This window comes from Sardina pilchardus, chromosome 13, assembly GCF_963854185.1.
Source record: "Sardina pilchardus chromosome 13, fSarPil1.1, whole genome shotgun sequence".
In the NCBI taxonomy this organism is placed as follows: Eukaryota; Metazoa; Chordata; class Actinopteri; order Clupeiformes; family Clupeidae; genus Sardina; species Sardina pilchardus.
In genome coordinates, this window is record NC_085006.1 from 14999696 (window position 1) to 15022195 (window position 22500).

General features: G+C 45.7%; 4 protein-coding genes and 2 non-coding genes across 7 annotated transcripts in view; 3 read left to right on the forward strand and 3 right to left on the reverse strand.

The window, feature by feature from the left end:
- Positions 1–4720, forward strand: part of nxn (nucleoredoxin) — a 57904-nt gene extending 53184 nt beyond the window's left edge. The window contains exon 8 of the mRNA XM_062552932.1: positions 4043–4720. Within this exon, the coding sequence (XP_062408916.1) occupies positions 4043–4225 (183 nt within the window). The 3' untranslated portion in view covers positions 4226–4720. The remainder of the gene's footprint in view (positions 1–4042) is intronic.
- Positions 4721–5793: 1073 nt separating this feature from the next.
- mrm3a (mitochondrial rRNA methyltransferase 3a) lies at positions 5794–8636 on the reverse strand. The gene is made up of 4 exons (XM_062552983.1): positions 8228–8636; positions 7433–7677; positions 7167–7334; positions 5794–6677 (listed from the first exon to the last, which is right to left on the reverse strand). The coding sequence occupies exons 1-4, from the start codon at positions 8617–8619 to the stop codon at positions 6112–6114; spliced, it is 1371 nt and encodes a 456-aa protein (XP_062408967.1). The 5' UTR covers positions 8620–8636; the 3' UTR covers positions 5794–6111.
- Positions 6798–6933, reverse strand: LOC134100278 (small nucleolar RNA SNORA15). The gene has a single exon (XR_009941239.1). It is a non-coding gene; the product is annotated as a small nucleolar RNA SNORA15 (small nucleolar RNA).
- LOC134100279 (small nucleolar RNA SNORA15) lies at positions 7909–8042 on the reverse strand. Its single transcript, XR_009941240.1, has one exon. It is a non-coding gene; the product is annotated as a small nucleolar RNA SNORA15 (small nucleolar RNA).
- Positions 8637–8912: 276 nt separating the features above from the next.
- Positions 8913–11492, forward strand: glod4 (glyoxalase domain containing 4). Its single transcript, XM_062552404.1, has 9 exons — positions 8913–9052; positions 9246–9295; positions 9380–9500; positions 9646–9790; positions 9925–10061; positions 10283–10369; positions 10604–10717; positions 10901–10987; positions 11066–11492. Exons 1-9 carry the CDS (start codon positions 8963–8965, stop codon positions 11129–11131), a joined length of 897 nt encoding a protein of 298 aa, XP_062408388.1. The 5' UTR covers positions 8913–8962; the 3' UTR covers positions 11132–11492.
- A 231-nt stretch (positions 11493–11723) lies between these two features.
- Positions 11724–22500, forward strand: part of LOC134099386 (bridge-like lipid transfer protein family member 2) — a 25190-nt gene continuing 14413 nt past the window's right edge. Inside the window, exons 1-18 of one of the 2 annotated variants that reach the window (XM_062552235.1) lie at positions 11724–12847; positions 13335–13461; positions 13723–13772; positions 14023–14167; positions 14490–14608; positions 14705–14765; positions 15057–15246; positions 16182–16305; positions 16407–16531; positions 17056–17123; positions 17226–17362; positions 17914–18032; positions 18593–18786; positions 19088–19382; positions 19738–19943; positions 20215–21382; positions 21765–21956; positions 22191–22393. In XM_062552235.1, the coding sequence (XP_062408219.1) occupies positions 12780–12847; positions 13335–13461; positions 13723–13772; positions 14023–14167; positions 14490–14608; positions 14705–14765; positions 15057–15246; positions 16182–16305; positions 16407–16531; positions 17056–17123; positions 17226–17362; positions 17914–18032; positions 18593–18786; positions 19088–19382; positions 19738–19943; positions 20215–21382; positions 21765–21956; positions 22191–22393 (3591 nt within the window). In that variant the 5' untranslated portion in view covers positions 11724–12779. The remainder of the gene's footprint in view (positions 12848–13334; positions 13462–13722; positions 13773–14022; positions 14168–14489; positions 14609–14704; positions 14766–15056; positions 15247–16181; positions 16306–16406; positions 16532–17055; positions 17124–17225; positions 17363–17913; positions 18033–18592; positions 18787–19087; positions 19383–19737; positions 19944–20214; positions 21383–21764; positions 21957–22190; positions 22394–22500) is intronic. The other variant, XM_062552236.1, reaches the window with a different exon arrangement.

Here is a 22500-nt window from a genome sequence, read left to right on the forward strand (position 1 = left end):
CTGAGTTAGCAGCCTCGGCAGCCATAATTACCAGATTATCTCGCGCTCCCCTTCCCTGGCCTTCCCCTCCCCTCTTCTCCCACACGCGTCCCTCACCCATCTTTGATCACTTCTCTCCTTTCTTCCTCCTCGCCTCCCCTATGTGTCTACCCTTCACACTTAGTCACACACACACACACACACATGCTTATATGCTATCTCAGCTTGCAGTCACAGTTTCATGGAAGGCAGTGCGTTGCACAGTAGGGGCTGTCAGGTGTCTTGTGTCACTGGTTTAGATTTCAGACAGGCTCTGCACATATGTCCCGGCAGTGCCCCCCCCTAACCCCCCATACACACACACACACACACACATTGACACACATTTTCCCCACTACTCTGTATGTCTGTGGGAGGGCTCGCCTGTTCCAATGCTGCTCTTGAAATACCACTGACAAACAAACAAAGAGCAAGTTTACATGTCAGACACAAGGAGCTCCACTTGAGCTTCAGCGCAGACGCCAGCTCCAAGCTGCTCTCTCAACGCTCCTCAGATCAGGGCCCCATGGAGTCATGCGTTTGTGTATGAGACGGCAGCCAGCATGTTCTCTTCTTTCCGTCCTCCTTTTTGTGTAGTTACTGCACATAGTATATTTATCATTATTTGTTATAGATTTTATCGTCACGATTAGCCACTGTGTTCTGCTGTACGTGAAGCCTGTGAATCATTTTGATGTATCGCGGAGCAGTAAAGCAAAGCTTGGTTTTTGAAGAACCAAACCATCCTCCCATTTGACTCTGATACTTACTGAATCTCAAACCATTGACATGCACAGAGGTTCCATGTCAAAACACCACCAGTGTGTTGGATCCCTCTGCTGTGAACTAGCACATTCACCACCACATGGGCTGTTGAACTCCTGGGGACTTCCCCCTCCATAACCCAGGGGTTTGTGGGGGTTTGTGGGGGTTTGTGGGGGTTTGTGGGGGGGGGGGAAGGGGATATATATTGCGATATTGAATGCTGCTGTGGGGAGTGGCTGAGATCAGGCCCCGGTGGGCCTCGGACAGCTGTTGCGCGAGCGCATGTCGGTCCGTCAGGAGGCGGGACGGTCTGTCGGTCAGGCAGTCAGTGTGTCTGCGAGGGTCTCCAGAGCACCGCCTCGGATTCCTGGCCACAGCCCACTGTATTATTGGAGATATGGGGCACGGTTAACCAAAAGGCCGTTGGACGGAAACGAGAGGCTTACCAAAATCGTTGATAATAACAGTTGCATTCCGCACATTTTCCGTTCATGAATGCTTCAAAATATTTTAAAGAGGCCTTGTGTCTTTATCAGATGATTGCTGGAAGGATATTGGGTGAGCTTAGGTAGCTTGTTTCACCATTGCAGATCAGATATTAGATTTGTCATCATGTTTCTGACCAGCTGATTGGCATTTGGTATTATGCCCAGTCTTGCATCTGTAGCATACCTTAGTGTATACATCTCATAGAATGCATAGAAAACACGATTAAAAATACATTTAGAATGCAGAAATACATTTAAAATGTATATTTGTCCTTCTATGCCTTGAACAGACACATCATGGCTTAGGGCGTCATTTTCCTGCCTGTACCACCCAGGCAATGTGAATTTGTCAACGTGTGAAACCCCCCCTCAGCCTCCACTCTTGGACCAATAGGCACAGGCCTTCCCAGGGTACACTGGCCAATCAGACGGCCTTATCTTTGCCCGACCTTATCTGATGGCTTCTGTCTGTGGAATGCAACAGTGGCACAATGGACAGAATAAACCTGACACTGTGCAGCCGCGGCCAATGGGTAAACACACCGGCTCTTATCACGACGAGGACCTGAGCCTCTAACAGGCGGCGCTTTTGTATTCTATTTTTTTCCCTCTTGTTCCTTTTTCAGGCCAGTGGGGGGTGGGGGGGTTGTTAGGAGGAGGGTTTGTGCGCTTGTAGCTAAAATGGCCTCTTTTCAGTTTACACAAGGTTAGCGCAGCAATACAAAGGAAGATGCATGGCCTATCCTGAGGTAGTGGACAGCTGGAAAGATTAAATCAGCCATATGAGAACAGGGGGAGCGGGGGGAGTGGAGAGAGAGGAAGAGAGCGGGAGAGATGGGGGACTCTCCATATTTCTTGTCTTCACTGCAGGATCATCATTGCAAAGGACCTCACACAGCTGTCCTTGTGTCATCTGTACTGCTCAGATGGCGGCAAGCCCTTCTCAACATTGAAAGCATGTTTTTTTTGGGCCACAGTGGTCTTATGACAAGTCTTATGTCCGCAAGATGGAGCGGGCATTGGTATGTGAGTGCATGGACGGAGAGAAAGAAGGAGGGAGGGAGGAGGCAGCTGATTTGAGTAACATCAGGAGTTTCTCAGTCATCTGCCAAAGATTCTCTCTCTCTCTCTCTCCTTCCTTTTAGGGCTGAGGGAGAACCCATTACTGTTAGTGATTACTAAAGGCTCGCCCTTGCGTTCACTCTTCTCGGGATGCGTTTACCAGAGATGGAGTTAAGCTTTGTTTGGTTGTTGTTTGTTTGTTTGTTTGTTTGTTTGTCATGGCGAAGAGGAACTTTCTGGAGACTCTGGGGTGGGCGCTGCAGAGTTCACCCTCTTGCATTGTGCACATCTCTCCTTTACTTTCAAAAACTCGAGGTCACAACCTCTCTGTTGGCATGCATGTCCTTTTTTGGTTGCCGTGCAGCCAAGTTCTTGCAGTGAGGCTGCTATCTGATTGTGTGGTTTAATCCATTTCATCAGTAAGTAGAGGAGTTTATAGTTCTGCTGGGTTTAAAAAAAGGGGCGGTGGGAATGTGCTGAGATTTTGAAAGACAAACTTTAGTTTTAGTGCCACCCTATGGTAATTTGAGGTATTGCATGTCTTGAGGTATGTCTTGACATATTGCATGTCTTTACCTCACAGAGGACATAGAAACTTGCTGGATAGGAATGGTAAATAGTAAAGGGGTGTGATGAAGGAAACTCTTTGTAATGCTAACCTCAATTTACATCTGAACTCGTACCAGACACTCTTGTAGGGAAGATCACCCATACACTATTGTATCCTTACCCTTTTCTTCCAGGGTGTGCACTGCAGCAAGTTTATTTTCTGAAAATATTTTGAGTAGCCCTTTTAAAAGAGCTGTCCCCAGGGATGTAGCATTAAGTTGCCTGTGTTAGCCTTTGATTTAAGACCTGAAAGCATAAAATAACACACGATGACTCAGGAAGACAAAGTTCAGTCCAACTCAATCCAACCGCATCGCTCACCCTCCTCCCAGGTTTAAAATAAAACCTCCACACGTTGGTGCCGGCACGTGGCATAGGGCACACGACAGGCACACTCCCTACAGCACACACACACACACAGAAATTGCTGATTCTGAAACCTTCTCTGAGGTTGCTCCCAGCCTTGCATCGCATTTTAGCCTCGGTTCTTTTGAAGAGAGGGTCTTTTTGAAGGGGTATTGCAGAAGCTCCCCTCCCTGCTTTCCTTCCTCCCTCTATGGTGGAGTCGTCGCGATGCTCGCCCCGTGACCCCTGGGGTGCGGCTGGGTCCTGGTGGGAGGCCGGAGGAGGAAGAGAGGACTCTCCACATCCCATCAGACCGTGCTGGCGCTAATGAGAGACTGCCTCTGGGTCCTGCCTGCATGCCGGCTGGAGGCTTGTGCTGTAGTAGTAGTTTCTGGCCTGTTTTTTCCCTCCGTCACCAGATTGCTTTGATGTCAAATGTGCCTCATGGTATCGGTGTATTTCGCCCCACTGATTTGAATTCTACTGAGGATGAAGGATGTAATCATGTGTGTCTGTGCTGGTTTTACAATAAAACCTCCATTCCTGTATTGGTAAAATTGAAATATTGAATGAAGCTTGTGCTGTTTACCTCTTCAGACATTATGTTATATTACTTGAGTATGTGTTTGAATGGCTAGAGTTGGGTATTAATGCTACTTTTATGAAAAATGCCCGTATTACAGATATGGACCCAATGTAATCTAATGCCTCAATTTTGTGTGTGTGTGTATGTGTGTGTGTGTGTGTGTGTGTAGGACGACATGAGTGACTCGTTGCGCGACTATACCAACCTGCCCGAGGCGGCGCCCCTGCTCACCATACTGGACATGTCGGCCCGCGCCAAATACGTGCGAGACGTGGAGGAGATCACCCCCGTCGTGGTGGAGCAGTTTGTCACCGACTTCCTGGCCGAGAAGCTCAAGCCGGAGCCTATTTAAGCGCACAACGGAACGTGGGATGGCACGAGACACAGAACATGACCTTTATCAACTCATCGCCATAGATTACCCCCCCCCCCTCCCTTCCGAGCCTACAGTCATTTCAAGTCCCCCCAGAGCTGACATCTCCATCAACCCTGACGACCCTCATTCTTCCAGACTGTTAAAGAGCCTAACTTTATACTTTGTTTTTTGTTACTTTTCCCAATCAGTCCTCTCCCTCTCTCCTGTGGTGCCTTGCGTTGATGAATTGATGACTGCCCCAACAGTAAAGTACAGATATACCGTTACTTCTTTTAGCACCCTTGAAGTTTGTTTGCCTCTCCTTTCCCTGGTGTTTCATGATGAGAATTGCTTGATGAAATCCCACAAAGACCCAATGGACTTGAATTTCAAATGTTGCAAATGTGCTTTGGCTTTTTTTTTGTATCAATGTGACTTCACGCCTTTTATTTTAGGTATGTCCCGTAAAAGAATAAAATGATTATAAACAGATTTTAAGTTGATAGCCGTGTTTTATATACATAATGTGCAAAACATTCTTTTTTATGGTATTGTCTTTCCAGAATGTACCTCCGAGTATGAAAATGCTGCAAAATATGCACCTGGCACAATTGTGTTGTTGCTTCATCTGACAAGTGGTATTTTTTACCGTTATATTATATACTCTCTGCATATCTTTTTTTGTTACTACAACCATTTTCAACTAAACCCAGTTGTCATCATGATCTCAAACTATACTACGTGTGTTCTATGAAGGTCCCAATCAAGACCAAATTGTTGAAAGTGGACATTATCACCTTTCTCTACTTATGAAAGCTGCTCATAGTCTAGTCTTCTTGTGGTTTCATACACTAATGGCTACGGTCATTGGTTTTCACTGTCCAACTGCCTCCTATTACTGACTTAGTACATGGACTGATCTCCACTGGCATCTACCAGTCAGATTTCATTTAGATTTAGATACCACCTGCTGGCTGAATAAAAAATTACACCAATGAGAAGCAATGTACAAATGCTCAATTTATATATTGTGCTTATTGTGATCATTTTAAACTGTTGTTATAGTTGGCCTCATTTGGCTCATTGTGAGCCTTGAATTTGTTTAATAAAACTCAATTCAAGCACATAGTTTTCCTGTATGACCTTTTCACAATAGCCGCACTGTTAGTTGTTAATCTTGGACACATCAAGTAAACACAGCAGACCTGTTTGTGCATGTTTGTCCCTCACCAACTCCGTAATTCCTTTGGCGATCTGCTATGGCTTGGTAGGCTCTCAGTAGAACAGGGTAACTTGACCTCACATGGGGTGCCGCTCATTTCGTCTTTTATACATCCTCCCTTCCTTCCTCGGTCCTCACTTATCTAGAAAAAGAATGATGGAGCAGCAACAATGGGATACCGTAGTCTATCCAGTGTTAGTTATAGATCAGTGGGAACGAGCCTGGAGGATCAAGGAGAGAGTTTGAGAGCCACCCTTGGCCTCAGAAGCGGAGAAGTGGAGGGGGGGAGAAGGGCTCAGACTTGAGGGGACAGATGGAATGTATTCTGGTGACTTCAAAAATATTAATCACAACCATTTAATTTATTTACTTTGACGACATTGGATCATTATGTACAAACATAATACAACTAGAGTACAGACAGAAACTCTGATATTTGATCCACATTCCTTTGATTCCTTTTTATAGATCTTTCAGTGGGGGGGGGGGGGGCTTGTGGATGGCATTGCATCATCGTGCATGTATAGAATGTTATACATGTCATGTATATTTCCATTACATTAGAGCAGAGATACCGCTCCCATCTTATTTAGTGTTCCTTGTGGAAAGCAAGCCAGGTGAAGTCTTTTTTTGAAAAGTGGTAAGTGCAAGCTGGCCATGTTCAGTTTCTGACTCTCTTCCCAGACCTCTGGAGTAACTTTAAAAGTTGTCTCCTGCCTTCAAACAGCAAAATACTGGCTGCCATGGCAGAGTTCAAACTGTCCACACCGTGAGCCAAGGGCACGAAGAGCCGCCGCCCATCCGTTTGCTGGGCCAATCGCAGCGATTCCAGGCTCAGTCCGCGAGTCTCTCCACCAATCACAAGTGCCGTTCTTCTTTGGGCCCAGGAGTCATGGTACAGCTTGGGCTCCACTCTGGGCACTTCATCCACCTCATGGTCAGAGTCCGTGTCGCTCTCAGAGTCTGAATCACTGAAGTCCTGGCTGGAGTGCTGCTGCTTCTTCTCCCTCCTACTGCTCACCCAGCCATAGTCGCTTGGCTTCGTGAGGCTGGACGGAGCGTCTACGTCTCTGATGGGGCTGCTGTGGTTATCGGCCACGTGCACAGTGACATCCCGTGGGAGGTGATCGGAGAGTTCCTCCCACGTTAAACCGGGGAAGATGGGGAGGCGGAAGTGTGCCCCCATTGCGGCTCGTAGCACTTTAGGCTCCCAAACATCCACACAGCCTGTAAAAGCAAGAGGCATCCGTTATGCGAGACACGCCAATAGATGGGGACCACAAAATGTTCAAATTCATAAAACCACAATGTTAGCAGAATTATTTGTCTAATGTTAGCAAGGTTACATTTTGTACTCAGTCTCTCTTTAGTGACTGGACAAAATAGTCTCAGACACTGAGAGGGGAGAGAGGCTGAGTGTTAATCTTGCATGGTGTCTGACTGAAGTTACTATTGAGCTGAGTAACACAGAATTCGTCCATGCTTTAACATTAATGTTTACAACTACAATCTGTGGAACAGCTACCTGGTAAATGAAGCAGGTACATCAACTACTAAACTACATGGTAAATGAATAAATTATTACTATAATGGGCTTATCAGTCTGACCATGTGCCCCCCACCCCCCCTAAAAAAAAACTGGTCAGACCAAGAAGGCCTGGTTAATATGGCCTGATCACGAGTGTACAATATTGAAAATAAAAGAGGAACTATTACCTTTGGAAAGTAGCACATTGTGACAGCCAGCTGCAGCAGCACACCGCAGAATGGTGCCCAGGTTGCCAGGATCACGGATGTTGTCGCAAATCAAAGACAGTGGCACTGCCTGATCTCTGTGTTCCTTGGGAAACGCAAGCTCGCCCACATCTGGTCTTGAAAATATAGCTGAAAAGCAACATTTAGAGTCAATACAAGATCAACATTAACGATTCCAATCCAGTTAAAAGTTCAACAGGAGTCTGTAGAAGAGGTGGCAATTGAACCTATGACTCCTTGTGGGGCGATGAGCTCAGACCATTTCTTCACATCTTCAAACTTGACTTTAATAACGTTTGTTCGCTTCAGTTTGTCCAAAGGCAGCTCGCGGAGGCGCTGGAAAGAGCTGAAGAATAAGGTCTGGGGCCTGGCTCCGGCTTCCAGAGCATCACATATTAGACGTTTCCCCTCGAGCAGAATCTTGCCTTGATTCTCCCGGTACGCTTTGGAGCGTGCAACAGTGACCAGTTTCCTGGAGGATGACATTAACGATTACTTCACAACATAAAGAGTTCGTTTGAGCTTTGATGCAAGAGTTCATATTGACTTCATTTCAATACAGCACGTGGTGTGGTTCAATCCCGAATCATACAATGGATGGACCCCACCACGTGCGTTGCATGAACGTTGCATTTGCAAGGCCAAGAGCATGTCCGCATTTGGAAAGTAGAGTAGACCCACCATTAATGTTAGCAAAGACAGATTTTGTACTCAGTCTCTCTTCTGTGACTGGACAAAATAGTCTCAGACACTGAGGTTAGAGAAGCTGAGCGTTAATCTTGCATGGTGTCTGACTGACGTTACTATCGAACTGAGTAACACAGAATTCGTCCATGCTTAAAAATGCACGTTTACCACTGCCATCTGTAATAAAATGCATGCTAAATAAATAAATATCAATATAGTGTTAGAAACCTGGCAATGTCATACCGTAAATTGTACAGCAGAGTCCATACTAACATTATGCTATAGTAATGTTAGTTAAACAATGACCTAGCCTTAGCCAAGGTTAAAGAACTTACGATAACCGTTTATCATCGGGCAGGGCTTTCTCGAACCGCAATCCATCTATTAGCTCGACCTTGTTCGAAGGTCGGGATTCATCACTTATTTTAGGTTCCGTGGCCTTGGACAGGGCCGTTGTTCTGGCATGAAGCCCCAGTTTTGAGCCGTTTTCAATAGCATCTTTTTTGGTTTTCTTCGCATTTAACGCAGCTCTTGGATGACCAGGCGTTTGATTAGATTTAGCCAGTGTTTCTTCTTTTCCATCTGGATAGATCACTTTTACAGGATTTCTTCTTAATCCTCGCACATATCGCTTAGCATTAACTACAGGACTACTATATCCAGTCTCTAAGAATGAACTTTGTCCGAATCTAATCACAGCATGGCCAATTCTCATGCATGCCGCCATTTTTGTTTCCCATGAATGTCCACGTGACCTTGTCAAGTAGACAACGCCACATCTGTCAGTGTAGAGGGGTGTTTTGGTTTTGAACAATTGAATGCCAATTTAAAAAAGCAGAAACGTTTAGACCTCAAGTTTTGTATGTATATGATTAATATTTGAGATACGAAAATAAATATATTCGATTCCTCAATTGCTGTACACGTCTTTGGATTGATTATGCACACGTTTATTATTTCCAGAAAGTGGTTTTGCCTGAACTAATTGATAACAGAGTAAGCGATTTGTAAGGTTGTAAAGTCGATTCAGCGACAGTGGTTAGAGAGATCAGCATTGACAGAATATAGATATGTCACTAAGGCGAGCTTTACATTTCGTCTTTAAAGTAGGCGATAGAGGTAAAACCGCTACGTTCTATCGTGAAGTTCTTGGTATGAAGGTAAGATTGCAGTTTTACTGCACATGTGATAAAATTGCAGGCCTGTCTACAGTAATCTTGGTTTCATTCATTGTAGTCCCATTCCATAACAATAAATCTGCATCTTTGTTTGCAGAGTTGCTCATGAACATTAACCGTATTTTTAATGAAGCCTTGTGTGTTAAAGTGTTGGCGTTGTGCTTGCTTACTTCAGATCTTACGTCATGAAGAATTTGAAGAAGGCTGCAAAGCAACGTGTAATGGGTAAGTCGCTTTTAAAAACGTTTGCTGTTAGTGATTTCTGGATTAAAGGCCTATGCAGTCAGCTGCTTTTGTCTTGTTTTGCAGACCATATGATGGAAAATGGAGCAAAACAATGGTGGGCTTTGGGCCGGAGGACGAGCACTTTGTGGCAGAGCTGACATACAATTATGGAGTTGGAGAATACAGACTTGGCAATGACTTTCTGGTGAGCTTGTCATTTTATCTTGATGATTTGCTACATTTTAGAAATAATGTAGAACCCAAGTATTCCGCAACAGCCATGAACTTCCCCTAATTTCGCAACACCGGTGTTTACTATATGTTCACTTAGTTAACTGTTTATTTCATAGGGTCTCACCCTTCAGTCCAGCAAAGCTGTGAGTAACGCCAAAAGGCTAGGATGGCCTTTAAAAGAGGTTGGCGAAGCTCTCTATCTGGCAGAGGCACCGGGTGGATATCACTTTTACTTATTGGATAAGGAGCAACCTCAAAGTGGTGAGGACTCATACATAACTCAAACTTCAGGGAGGAGAGCCCCTTACAGTGGTTGAAGATTGTAGGTTTTTTTTTTAAATGTTATGTTGAAAATAAGCGTGAACATTTGCATTGATGTTCCTCTCGGTTTGCAGATCCAGTTCAGAAAGTGTCCTTAGCTGTTTCAGACCTGCAGAAGTCAGTACATTACTGGTCCTCTCTCCTGGGCATGAGTGTGATGGAGAAAGATGAGGCCAAGAAGACTGTGTTGATGGGCTTTGGAGATGATCAGGTCAGTTTATGGGACGTGTTTTATTCACAGTGAAGAAATATTGACAAATATACAAAGGAAGTTCTTCCAGTTTTTAACTACCTCCATTGGAGGTACTGTAGCCCATATTGTTATGGTCATGCATCGAGGAATGTGACATGAACTATTGAAAGTTGTTGTTTCAGAAGCTATTGTTAAAGTCTTTCATTTTCATATGGAGTGCTGTTGATTCAATCTTCTAGTGTAAATTGGAGCTGCGAGACATTGGCGGAGCAGTCGACCATGGCACAGCTTTTGGCAGAATAGCGTTCTCATGCCCACGTGAACAGGTGAGACAGGACACCTCCACATTCTATATTTTGTAGGTATACTAAAATATTACATTTCTTCAAAGGTATTTCATATTCCACAGTTTTGCAAATATGTGCTGGAGTTTTTTGTATGGATTGGGAAGTCACTGTTGCTTTTACTTTAGTAACATTGATAAGAAATCACAATGTGGTGAAATGACACATGCATAAAATAATTTGGGACTGATAATAACTAAAACTCTTTACAATTAGCTTCCTGATATTGAAGCTTGTATGAAGAAAGAGAACCAGAAAATTCCCACTCCGCTGGTTAGTTTGGACACGCCAGGAAAGGCTACTGTAGAGGTTGTGATTTTGGCTGATCCGGTAAGTCTATTAATTTGCTATGAAATTGTTTTACATTTATTGTTATTATTATTATTATTATTATTATTATTATTATTATTATCATCATCATCATCATATTGTTATTACAGTGGTAGTACCAGTGGTAATAATAACAGTCATGTGGTTGTTCTCATTATGCATAATGTGCTATATGATTCATAGGATGGCCATGAGATTTGTTTCGTTGGTGATGAAGCCTTTAGGCAGCTTTCCACGATGGATATCAAAGGAAATGACTTGTTGGACAAGGTAACTAGTCTCTGCAGTCCAAACATAGTTGTCTTCCTCTGTGCTTTGTTCATAAATGTACCATTTTTGTTTCCCCAGGCAATGGCTGACGATAAGAGTGATGAATGGTTTGCGAAGCACAACAAACAAAAGGCCGCAGCCTAAGGTGTCTCTGGATACCTCATTCTCATTTCAACCATTCTGAAGACATGGAAATAGGCAGTAGTCATTATTTACAGTAGTTCGATTCTACACACACAAAAACTCCCAATCTGTTTATTGCTCACATTCCCTTTATTTTGTAGTCCTAAATACATACTCCTGCTGCTCATAAAAGGCTACAATTCATCTTCTGCCATCTCCCTTGGGAAGACAGTGATTTGCATTGACCACCCTCCTCTATTTTCTTAAATAAAAGCAACATTTTATTTGGAAATGTTTGTGTATATGAATTTGTAAATTGATGATTGTTGATAATGGAAGTTGTATTCTACCATACTTACTTAATCCCATTAAATAATTTTGTTTTAAATGTGTTTTGTATATTTTAAAGAAGACGGTAAGCAACAACACGAAAGACTGAACGCTGATAAGCGGAGCTTTGTCGATGCCTTTTCTACCACATAATAACATAAGAGATAAATAAATGGTAAAACTCCGCGTTAGGTTTCAGTTGGCTGTGTCAGTGGCCAGCAGTCGAGTTCCTGAGTTTGACAACAGCAACCCTCTTCAGGATACAGCTAGTAGACGACGGGCTCTGACTGATACAGCTATGCTGCAGCAGGATGACAGCTGTTTAACTTTAGTGGAAATTTTCTAAGCCAGCTAATCTTACAAGATCAACAAATCAACGCCCTCTAGGTTGGACGAATTCGGAGGGCAAACGGCCTTTCTCAGACCTAGGTTGAAACGTATCAAATGTGTCCTTAGCTTTGTTGTGTCAGATGTAACGTTAGCCCACTGCTAGCTCGGAGTCGGTGTTTTGAAGAACTTGGCAGCTATTAATTTTAGCTAGTTACACCCATCGGTTATCACATGCCGCGATTCATTTGAGGCGTGCCTATGACTGCCTAGCTCTTGAGTCGGCGTGATGTTGCATTTCATTGTCAGGGACGAATCTGATTTCAAAACCAGGAGAAGCTGACTTGAACATAATGTCCAGAGTGGGCTAGACGACACTAGCTATAGCTAACTAGTTAGTTAGCCATTACTATGGATGTGGGTAAGAATCAAACATTGAGGGCTTGATTAGGTGGTCAGCATACCACTTGATTAGGTGGTCAGCATACCAAACTTTTCTGTTTCTCTTACTGTAGCACACTACCTAACCTAGCGTTTTAGTTTTTGAGTTGAGTGAGCAAGCTAACTAGCCGTTTCTAACCTGTGAAGTTTGAGTTTAAGCAGGTTTTGAGCTTGTTGTCGTTAACGATTATTGTATGGGACTGTAGGATAATTGCTTTGACGGGCTTTGTTTGTGCGCCCCTGCAATGCACTTTGGCATATTGTTGTTTACAACGGCAAAGTGTATCAAACGCCTAAATTGCAACTTGGTGTTTTTAGTCTGAAATAATTGAAAAGCAAAATGTGAAACTTCTTCAAGGTAAGCCTAACGGCAATTGCCTAGCAGCTCTTTGAAAATACAGATGGTGGGGATTTAAGTCAGGGTATAACAGGGTGTATTTGACCACTTTATGAGGCCAGTGACACCTGTATCGCAGGTGTTGTCCAACGATTAAAAACCTGCATTCGCATTGTAAGAGGTCACAAATGTCAGTAAACTGGATGTAAAACCACCCCTCCACTACACTGAAGAATGTCTGTCCTGGTGATTGCACTGCTGGCATTTTTGGTTCTGGGAATCCTTGCCATCATTTGTTTCAGGTAAGCTCTCCGTGGCTCACACACTGCTTTAGTCAGTAGGCTATGTGGGATAAGCAAGTACACAAGTGCAAGAGAACATTTTGACCCGTGCTGCAGATTTCTGTTTACACAAAACAACTCGCTGTTGCCGACCTGAAGCGGAACACACCTTCTATGTAAATATATTTACAGCGTGCCCTTGTGGGGTTTATTAAGTTAAGTAGTCTGCAGGAAGCTAACTGTCATGATTCTTGACCAGGTATACCACAAATGCCCACCAAGCAGCAGCTCTTTATTCATACACATCATGGCCATTAGAAATGAAAACAGAGGTTTGAAAAAGTGTCAGTGCTCTTTTTGCACTGGATGTTGTATTTGACAGAAGACTGAGTGTTTCACCTGGCCAGAACAATTAGCAACTGTTGTCTATCCTTCATTGATAGAAAAAGCAGTCTTCTCTGTCCAGTTCGTGGTGGTGTGTGTCAATTCTCTCGTGCTGTGTTTACAGATGGGTAGTGTGCAGCCTAGCTGTACGCCTCTGTGCAAAAGTGCTCAATGCCGAGCTGAAGATCAAGTCAGTGGGCCTCTTCTCAGTGAGGGGCATCAGTCTGCAGTTTCGACCTCAGCACACTCTGGTGGGTGACTAGCTGGCATGGCTGGGTTAAGGGTTTTTCAGGAGCTAACAGTTTGGTTTGGTTGCAGTAACATTCATTAATGACGATACTAAGGAATTTTAGCCTGACGAGCCAGACCCACATTTGCTGCCGCTAGGGGCGTCTAGATTTCTAGGCTAAAGGAATTTACCAAATTAGTAAGATTACTGACCATCCATAAGCCTAAGTTTCTTGTTCTGATTGTCCTACACATTTTGAATGTTGTTCAATTCTTGCCTCTAGGAAATTGACAAAATATGGATTTCCAGCAAACTATTAAACCAAGATTTGCCGTAAGTGTCTTTTCTCTGTATGCCACGTTATAGTCATATCCTGTCTCTATTCAAAGTATTGCCATCTCAACAGTATATTGACTAAGACGTCATGCCTTTTACACATGCCCTGATTGGAGGTTTTCTGTTTAGTTTCAGATAGATAGATAGATAGATACTTTATTGATCCCCCAAGGGGAAATTCAAGGTCCCAACAGCTTAAGACACCACACACAACATACTGTACACTACAATGTATCCATGTCTTTAGGAGATACTTGGCCCTGTGTGTGGGAGAGACCCGCGTGCGAGTCGACCTCATGGAGCCAGTGACGCCACGGCTCCCACAGAGCCCCAGGAAAGACAACGAGGGCAAGTTCCCCCTCAGCCCCGCCACTCTGCACTTCCTGTCTCAGGTATATGGGCCGACCTTTGCTCTAAATAAATGTAAACATTCTTCCCACTGCATTTTTTGATGTTCGCAGGCGTTGTTACTACTATGTACAACAGCCATTTTGCGTTTTTGATTCCCTCTCGTCACTGATTGGGCAGGTAATCTAGCGACCGATGGAAACAGTAATGAACTATGCTGTTCCAGACGAGTATTTCCCTGAAAGGAGATCTAGGTGGGCGTGGCCAGGCTAGCAGATCTGTTTGGAAAATTGATCAGCAGAACTGTATTGACACTGAAAATGCAAGTGACACCCCCTGAACTTTGCTCTGTCCTTCTCTTCTCAGTTGCTGTCCCTCCATATTGACTCCATCAATGTGATGGTGTTAAACCTGGCCCTGTCTGAGTCGCTGTGGCACATGACTACCACCGGAATCACTCTGCTGCTCGACCACCAGACCAAGAGGTGATTAAGCATCAGGATAGACAGCTAGTGCAGCTCATGCTTGTGCTTTTGTAATATTTCTGGACTCCTTTTAACAGTTTTCATCAATCTCAATAGGTTGGCCTGGGATTTCTCAGTGGGACAGCTCAGCAGTAAAGTGTTAAAAAGCAGCCGCTTGGTGAGTTGAGAGAATGACTTCGAAGCAGTGTTTCTGAGTTGAGTGGGGAAAACGGAAGAGCTGTTTGAGTGATGTCTTAGTGATGTGTGTGTGTGTGTGTGTGTGTGTGTAAATATGTGTGTATATATATATACACACACACACACACACACACACACACACACACACACACACATATATATGTAAAACTGATGTTTCTGTGCTCTGTGTGTGTGTGTATGTGTCTCTGTGTGTCTTTGTGTGTTTTTGATGTGTGTGTGTGTGTGTGCATGTGTGCGCTCCCCCTCTCAGCAGGACACCTGCCTGGCCGAGGTGTCTCTGAGTCTGTCGGTGCTGGGGGACGTGAGTCTACCGGAGCTGCGGCCGGGCCGGCTGGAGCTGAGCGTGCGGACGTTGCTGGCCGAGCTGCACGAGGGGCTCTTCCTAAGCCAGCTGCTGCTACCGCCGCCTGGCCCTGCACACACCAGCCACGCTGTGACCGGTGAGCCAATCCACCCACGGTCATTAATACACCTCACCTCTACACAGCTCTACCCTGATCAGTTTATATGCCCAGCTTATTCACATGAGCTTAGGTGATGCTGGATCTCAAGGGGAACTGATGACTTCTCTTACAGCATACCTGTATTGACATTTGATAGATGGATAGATATACTTTATGGTCGCACTACAATGTTGGTGGAAATTGTTGTTACAGAAAGAAGAAGCTCGATCCAGTGAAGGAGAAAGAAATTGGCCTGATTGTTTAGAAATTCATAGAAACAGATTGGCAAATAATATTATTACATCCAATTCGTGAGAACATGATTTCAGATATGCACAGGAGTGGTGTTAAATTCCCTGTGCTGTAAGTAGAGGATTTCCCACACCAGCCAATCAACAGCCAAGTCTGTTTGCCATCAAAAACCAAATCACCAACAAAGCAACCTTTGTGGGCAAAGAACATCACCAACAGAGCAGCCTTCGAGAACATTTCACTTGGCTTATCAAACAGGAACATTCCTTCATCAATGTTTCATTGAAGTAAGGCCATGACCCTTCTAGAATGCACAACAGTGGTGTCTGGTGTCCCAGACTTGCCCCCTCCACACTCATGATGAGTTCTTTATCAACATATACCAACACATCCTACGGTCGTTCCTATTTGTTTGCTGTGGCCGTTTATGATCCGATCCACATCATATTATCTAAGCAAAATGGCAACTTTTGATGAGGGCACCAACAAATACCGACATGATTAATACCAACATGATCTGTAATCCTGGTGCTGGGTGCTGACTCCGCCTGAGAACATGGCTGACTAAAGAAACTGGAGGCTGAAGGGACTAAAAGATACTTCAGAGGAGTAAGGATCGACTACTTCTCACAGCACTGACTCACAGCAACTGCCTGTCATATTTCTGTTCTCCCCTGTAGAATGTGAGGAGGATCTGTTCATCCAGACAGCGGCACTGGACCAGTTCCACCAGCTGCTCCCTCAGAAGGTCAACGTGGAGTTCGAGAACACTAACATCACCTTGTCCATGCACAGCCAGAAGAGGTCAGCACTAATAAAAGGCCTTGTTTGCACATAAAATAACCCACATTGGTGCATCAAGATTATGATAAAGGTGTCGGAAATGTAATTGTGAATGTATGCAGGCACTTGAACTGGACCCTGAAGTCTCTGAAGGTGGGCTACGGGCGAGATGACCAGCAGCCTCCTCTCAGGAACTTCACGCCGGAGCTGAGCTTTCCCCAGAGTAACCTGGAGCTCCTGTTGGAAGGTGAGAGAGAGAGAGAGAGAGAGAGAGAGAGAGAGAGAGAGAGAGAGAGAGAGAGAGAGAGAGAGAGAGAGAGAGAGAGAGAGAGAGAGAGAGAGAGAGAGAGAGAGAGAGAGAGAGAGAAGAGCCCACAATAAAGCGATTCCCCTCCATTGCATGTACTGTATACTCCGGTCCAGTCAAATTATATAGCCAAGCTTTAACTGTAGCTCAAATTAACTGTGCATGTAAACGTACGGACTGACACAGCAGAGCTAAAAGGAGAGTAGAGTAACTCTGACTCACATGGAACAAAAACACTGTACATCATATAATCATAAACAACAACTGGGCACTACATTGTAATTTGTGAGGGGAGCGCAAGGCTATTGTTAGGAGATGAGAAATAGCCAAATAAACAATTATCTTGAAACAGTTTGAGATGATTTTAAGAGAAACATTGGCAAAGAAAGTGAAGAAATAGCCACAAAAGACTATAATTTAGACCTCTAAATAAACCATTATTCTTCCCCCCCCTGTAACCACAGACGGGCTTCTCTTGTCCCAGAGCCGGCAGAGAATCCTCTGTCTCAACACTCTGAAGACGGTTCTGCAGGTAAGGTGATATGAAACAGGAAAGCTGAATTCCTCCTCCCATGAGAAGTGGTCTTGTTACTGAGGTTCTGGCTGACTAATCCCTTCCTCTCGTATCCCCCAGGTGACCTCGGTGGACATATCGGGCTCAGTCACCGTCAACACGTGCATCATCCACTACCGCCACCAGGAGTTCTCCCACTGGCTGGACCTCCTCTCGTGGGAACAGCCGTTCCACAGGAAGACTGCTCAGAGGAAAAAGTATGACCATGTGTCTCGAAGCTAGACATCTTTCAGCTTGTTCTGTTTGTTTACCCCCGAAGGAAGTTTTTGTGTGTGTGTGTGTTTGTGAGTATGTGCACTAGAGCTGAACAATTTGGGGAGTAAATACATTTTTCTGACAGATATTATAATTTGATTTTGGGATATAATTTTTGACAGTCACGCTTCAGTTCAATATTCCAAATGTCGCATTAAGTTGAGCCGCTTCTGAGTGGTGAGCATGCCTAGGGATCATGGCGCTCTTGATTGGTGAACATCACTGTCTGTTATACAAGAAAGATCATGTGAATATAGATGGGATAAGATTAATCATTGGGACAAAGATGCATCCTCTATGATTATGTGTAGCATTCGCCATTATCTAATTGCTTTTGTTGAAGTTGCTATTTCAATGACAAATCCGCCCTTGTGTGCACATACTTCCACTGTGTTTATGTAGTGCTTGATTTATTTTGCGTATGTTTGTACAGTATGCTCGTTTGCTTAGTTCAGGCATGTTTACATTAATTGATTAATCTGTTGTCCCCCAGGTGTTTCCCACGTCTGGACGCCCCTGTGCTCATCACCTGTGCGGTGTCAAACGTAAACGTGTCGGTGCAGCTGGGAGACACACCACCCTTCGCCGTGGGCTTCATCTCAACCAGCGCAGGTAAACACAGAGTCTCTCTGAGGACACAGTGACAAAGCATGGCCTTTGCCTCACTAACACTTTCTTTTACTGCCACATTCTCGGTCACAGATAACAAGACGAGGCTTGTGTCCTTAGCAGGAGGAGTTTGAATGGGCAAAGTATGACAAGAATTGAGGAACAAATAGTGTTCCTGTAGTATAAATTAAAACTGCTGTTATTAGTGTATAGTTATCCATTCTTCACCTTTATAGTTATTAATTTTTCACCTGATTAGATATGGGCTGTTGGTTCAGTAGCTTGACGTTATACATTAACTTAGGCTCCTTTTGTTATGGCAGATAGTGAAACTGCAAATACACACGCAGCACATAGCAGGTAATGGAGAACAAAAGGATGGGAATCAGATCAGTCATCACATTTCTGGGCCGTGTTGATCCACATACTATCTGACAGTTTACGCAAGCCTAATGTGATTTGGCAAACAGTAGAAGAAACAAGTCAAGTCAAGTCAAGTCAAACATGTAAAAGCCTGAGCTGGGTGGTCGTGTGATCATTGAGACTGACTTCTGGGCTTGCAGAACTGCGTCACCTCCTGGAGGCGTCCGAGGATGCAGAGAGCGGAAGCAGCAGCAGAGGGCAGCAGAGAGCCTCGGTGTCCCTGGATCATTTCTGGTGGCGCGTGGGTCAGGGCTCTCACATCCAGCAGGCCCCACACCCCCCAGCAAAACACGTGTGGGGAGAGGCCCTTATCCTGGACTCCTTCACACTGCAGGTAACTTTAGAAGCTAAGATTAATGTTTAATAAAGGCAACCAAAGAAAACAGGACTCCGAATAGTCAAGCATTCTGGTGAACATGGTTCTATGTTCTGTACAAGCACCACACACATATAAAGCTACCATCCATCACTTTTAAACATATTACCGGTATGCATGAATGTGAGCTCCGGAAACATGAAAGTGTTTTTTTATCAACTACAGCAATACCGGTGCTTGCTGTTGGATCCATCCATCCTTGTGTTTTTTCATGTCTGCGTGTCTCTGAGCTCTAATCTCCATCTCGTTACTGAAACAGGGCAGCTGTGGGGAACCGGAGGGCGGGTCGCCCGAGACACTCGAGACGCCTGAGACGACCGAGTCGCCTGGCCCTGCCCGGAGTCTGAGCGTGGAGTCCAGTCTGAAGGGGCTGCAGGTGGAGGTGTCGGAGACCTGCGCCCTCTGCCTGTCCCGCCTGCTGTCTCTCTTCGCCCCTAACGGCACGCCGAAGGCTGCCGTCCCAGTGCCTACTCCCCCGACCCCCTCACCACTACTCCTCAGTCTGGAGCTCAACCTGGACGATGTCAACGTGTTCACCCTCTCCAATGTTGCAGGTGGGTGAGAACTGGTGATGTACAATGCTGACTTCGATCACTCAATTCCAATGTGTTTGATTGAAAATAATACAGTAATTTCCTGTGTATTAGCTACATTGTGTATAAACCACAGGACAGTGTTTTATGCCAGTTGAAAGAAACAAAACCATATTAATACCATATTAACTGCCCTCGTGTATTAACCTCATATTTGCAAAATCAATGTATAAATCGCGGCTAATAGTTGGGAAATTACGGTACTAAGGCCTGGGTAGAGAGTGTGGGTGGGGGTTTAATTAATTGCTAAATTGTAAAGTATAAGTGCCCTAGACGTGATCTTTGCCATATTCTAATTATCTGTTTCCTGTCCCAGGTGCTGTTGCGTTGAGAGTGGACACGGTCCATGCCAATGGCTCTGGGGAGAACTCACGGCTGACTGTTAAGGGCGTGGCCCTGTCAGTAGTCAAGGTGCTGACTGACAACATGGAGCCTTGCTGCCCCGCTGCTGACATCCCCTGCCCCATCCTCAGCCTCTCTTCTGTGGCCTCATCATATCACCCTAGCAACCACAGCCTGGAGGTACCACACTTACTGTTTTATAAAACACCCAGTTAGTAGCACGTCACTAATTAAGGTAGAATGTTTCAGATACATGAGCAACTTCAGAGGAATAGTTAGTTAGTTAGTTTATTTGTTGTTCCCTTTGGGAAATTCCTTTTCACATTTTATAATTGTCATCGTACATGGTCACAGGCAAGTGTGCTGAAATGTTAGTCTCAAAGCGAGCGCTTGTTGTTTGAAGTGGCTCAGGGCCTGCTGCTAATGCTGTCACCATGTCTCCTCCTCACAGCTGCGGTGTGAGGAAGCCTTATCAGTCCACTGGACCCCATCAGATCACATGTTCATGTATCAGCACATCACAGAGACCAAAGCCTCCTGGAGCGCTCTGTCCTCAGCACTGAGGTCATTTGAAGGGCAGGAGCCCAGCGAGGAGAATGAGGAGGAGAAGGAGGAGGAGGAAGAGGAGAGGACACAGACAGAGACGGGGTCCGCCTCCTTGGCCAGCGACGCCGAGAGCCGGACGCTCAGCCTCAGTCTGGATCTGAAGAGCTGCTCCCTGACCGCCTACGTCGCCGAGCAGAACTTCATCCTCCTGCAGGCCGACGCGCTCTCCGTCTCCAGGCGCGCCGGCGTGGTGTGCGGCAAGTCGCCGCGGCTGGTCTTCAACTTCGACGGCAACGACATCTTCACCTTCTCGGACGCCGAGCTGCAGATGCTGGGGGAGCTGGAGGAGGCGCGTCTGCAGCGCCGGCCCTTCCCCTTCCTGACCACCGCCTCCAACCGCGTCTGGCTCTTCACCATCCCCAGCCTGGGCGTGGAGTTCCCCTACCAGTACAACTTCTCCAACACCTTCGACAAGGCCATCAGTGTCCAGAAGTGGCTGAAGACCCTGCACCAGAGCAGCACCGGTGGTGGTGGTGGTGGCGGCGGAGGCGTTAGCCCCGGCGGATGTCCCGCGATCCCGCCCGCCGAGGCCCAGCGGCTGCCGCCGGACGTGCTGATCCGGGTCAGCCAGTTCTCCTTCGTCTTCCTGGACGACGTGTTCGAGATCAAGCTGCGCGACAACTACGAGCTGATGAAGGACGAGAGCAAGGAGAGCTCCAAGCGGCTGCAGCTGCTGGACCGCAAGGTGGCCGAGCTCCGCAAGCAGCACGGCGAGCTGCTGCCGGCGCGCAAGATCGAGGAGCTCTACACGTCGCTGGAGCGCAAGCACATCGAGATCTACATCCAGCGCTCGCGGCGCCTCTACGCCAACACGCCCATGCGCAAGTCGCTGCTCACCTGGACGGTGGCCGACCTGGAGCTGAGCGTGCTGGCCGACCGGGCGCTGCACGGACCCGAGCGCGTCCGCGAGCAGCTGAGGGACATCGACCCCATCAGCCCCTTCCCTCGGGACGGCCTGCCGCTGGCGGTCCAGTGGTGCCGCGCCATCAGCTTCAAGCTCTCCGCCTTCCTGGGTGAGTCCACTCCGCAAGAGACACCGAGGTTTCAGAGTGATATTTGACTTCACAATCATGATCTGTACCAGAATGAGATTATTAAAACATATCTAGTGAGTTTATATACAGTGTCCTCTATAAGTATTGGAACACATGCTAAAGTTGACTATAAAGAGGAATATAAAATCATCTTTTGGAAATTGACCTTAATGCCTTCGATAATAAAAAGAGGAAATATCCAACCATATCAATCTTCAACATTAGAGACTTACAAAATTAGCAGTAGACACTTTTGCAGTTATTATTTCCATGAGTGAATGAGTGAATAGCATCTGCTAGGTGTGAGCTGTAGCTTCTGTTTGAACTCCTGCTCTTTCTCCCGTGGTGTGGTGTGGAACAGTGCGTATCCGAGACTACCCTCGTTACCTGTTTGAGATCCGAGAGTGGACCCTGTCGGGACGGCTGGTCGGGGCGGAGCAGGACGGGCATCCGCGGGCGCGGCGCCGACAGGTGATACACCTGGGACAGCCGTGGGGTGACGTGACCGTCCTGAGGAACATGCCGCCACTCAAATTCTACTACGATGTCTGCTGTGAGCAAAACTCAATACATTTTCAGTTTCAGTCCCTCTCATGTTTTGATCAGTTCCTCTGTCATTCATGTGTATTTATGAGTATATTGATGCCAAATAAATATTTTGTAATTTTTAAAAAAGGCGTATATATATTGATACTTTATATACTTTATATATAAAACTTATATGATATATTTGAACTGACTACACCCCTCAGAAAGCTCATTGTCTGATGTATTCGGCTCCCCACAGCGGACATCTCCCTCTACACTATTGTGTGGGGGCCCTGCTGGGACCCTGCCTGGACTCTGATTGGCCAGGTGGTGGACCTGCTGACCAAGCCCACGGCGGACCCGTCCCCCGCGCTGGCCTGGTGGGATAAGAGCCGCCTGCTGATGCACGGCCGCTGGGTCATGGACATCGAGCAGGCCAACCTGCACCAGCTCGCCACCGAGGTACTGTACCGCTATTGCCCAACTATTAGCTGCGGTTTTTGCTATGAGGTTAATACACAGGAGCAGTTGATATGGTATTAATAAGTGCGTTTTTTTAATTTGCATAA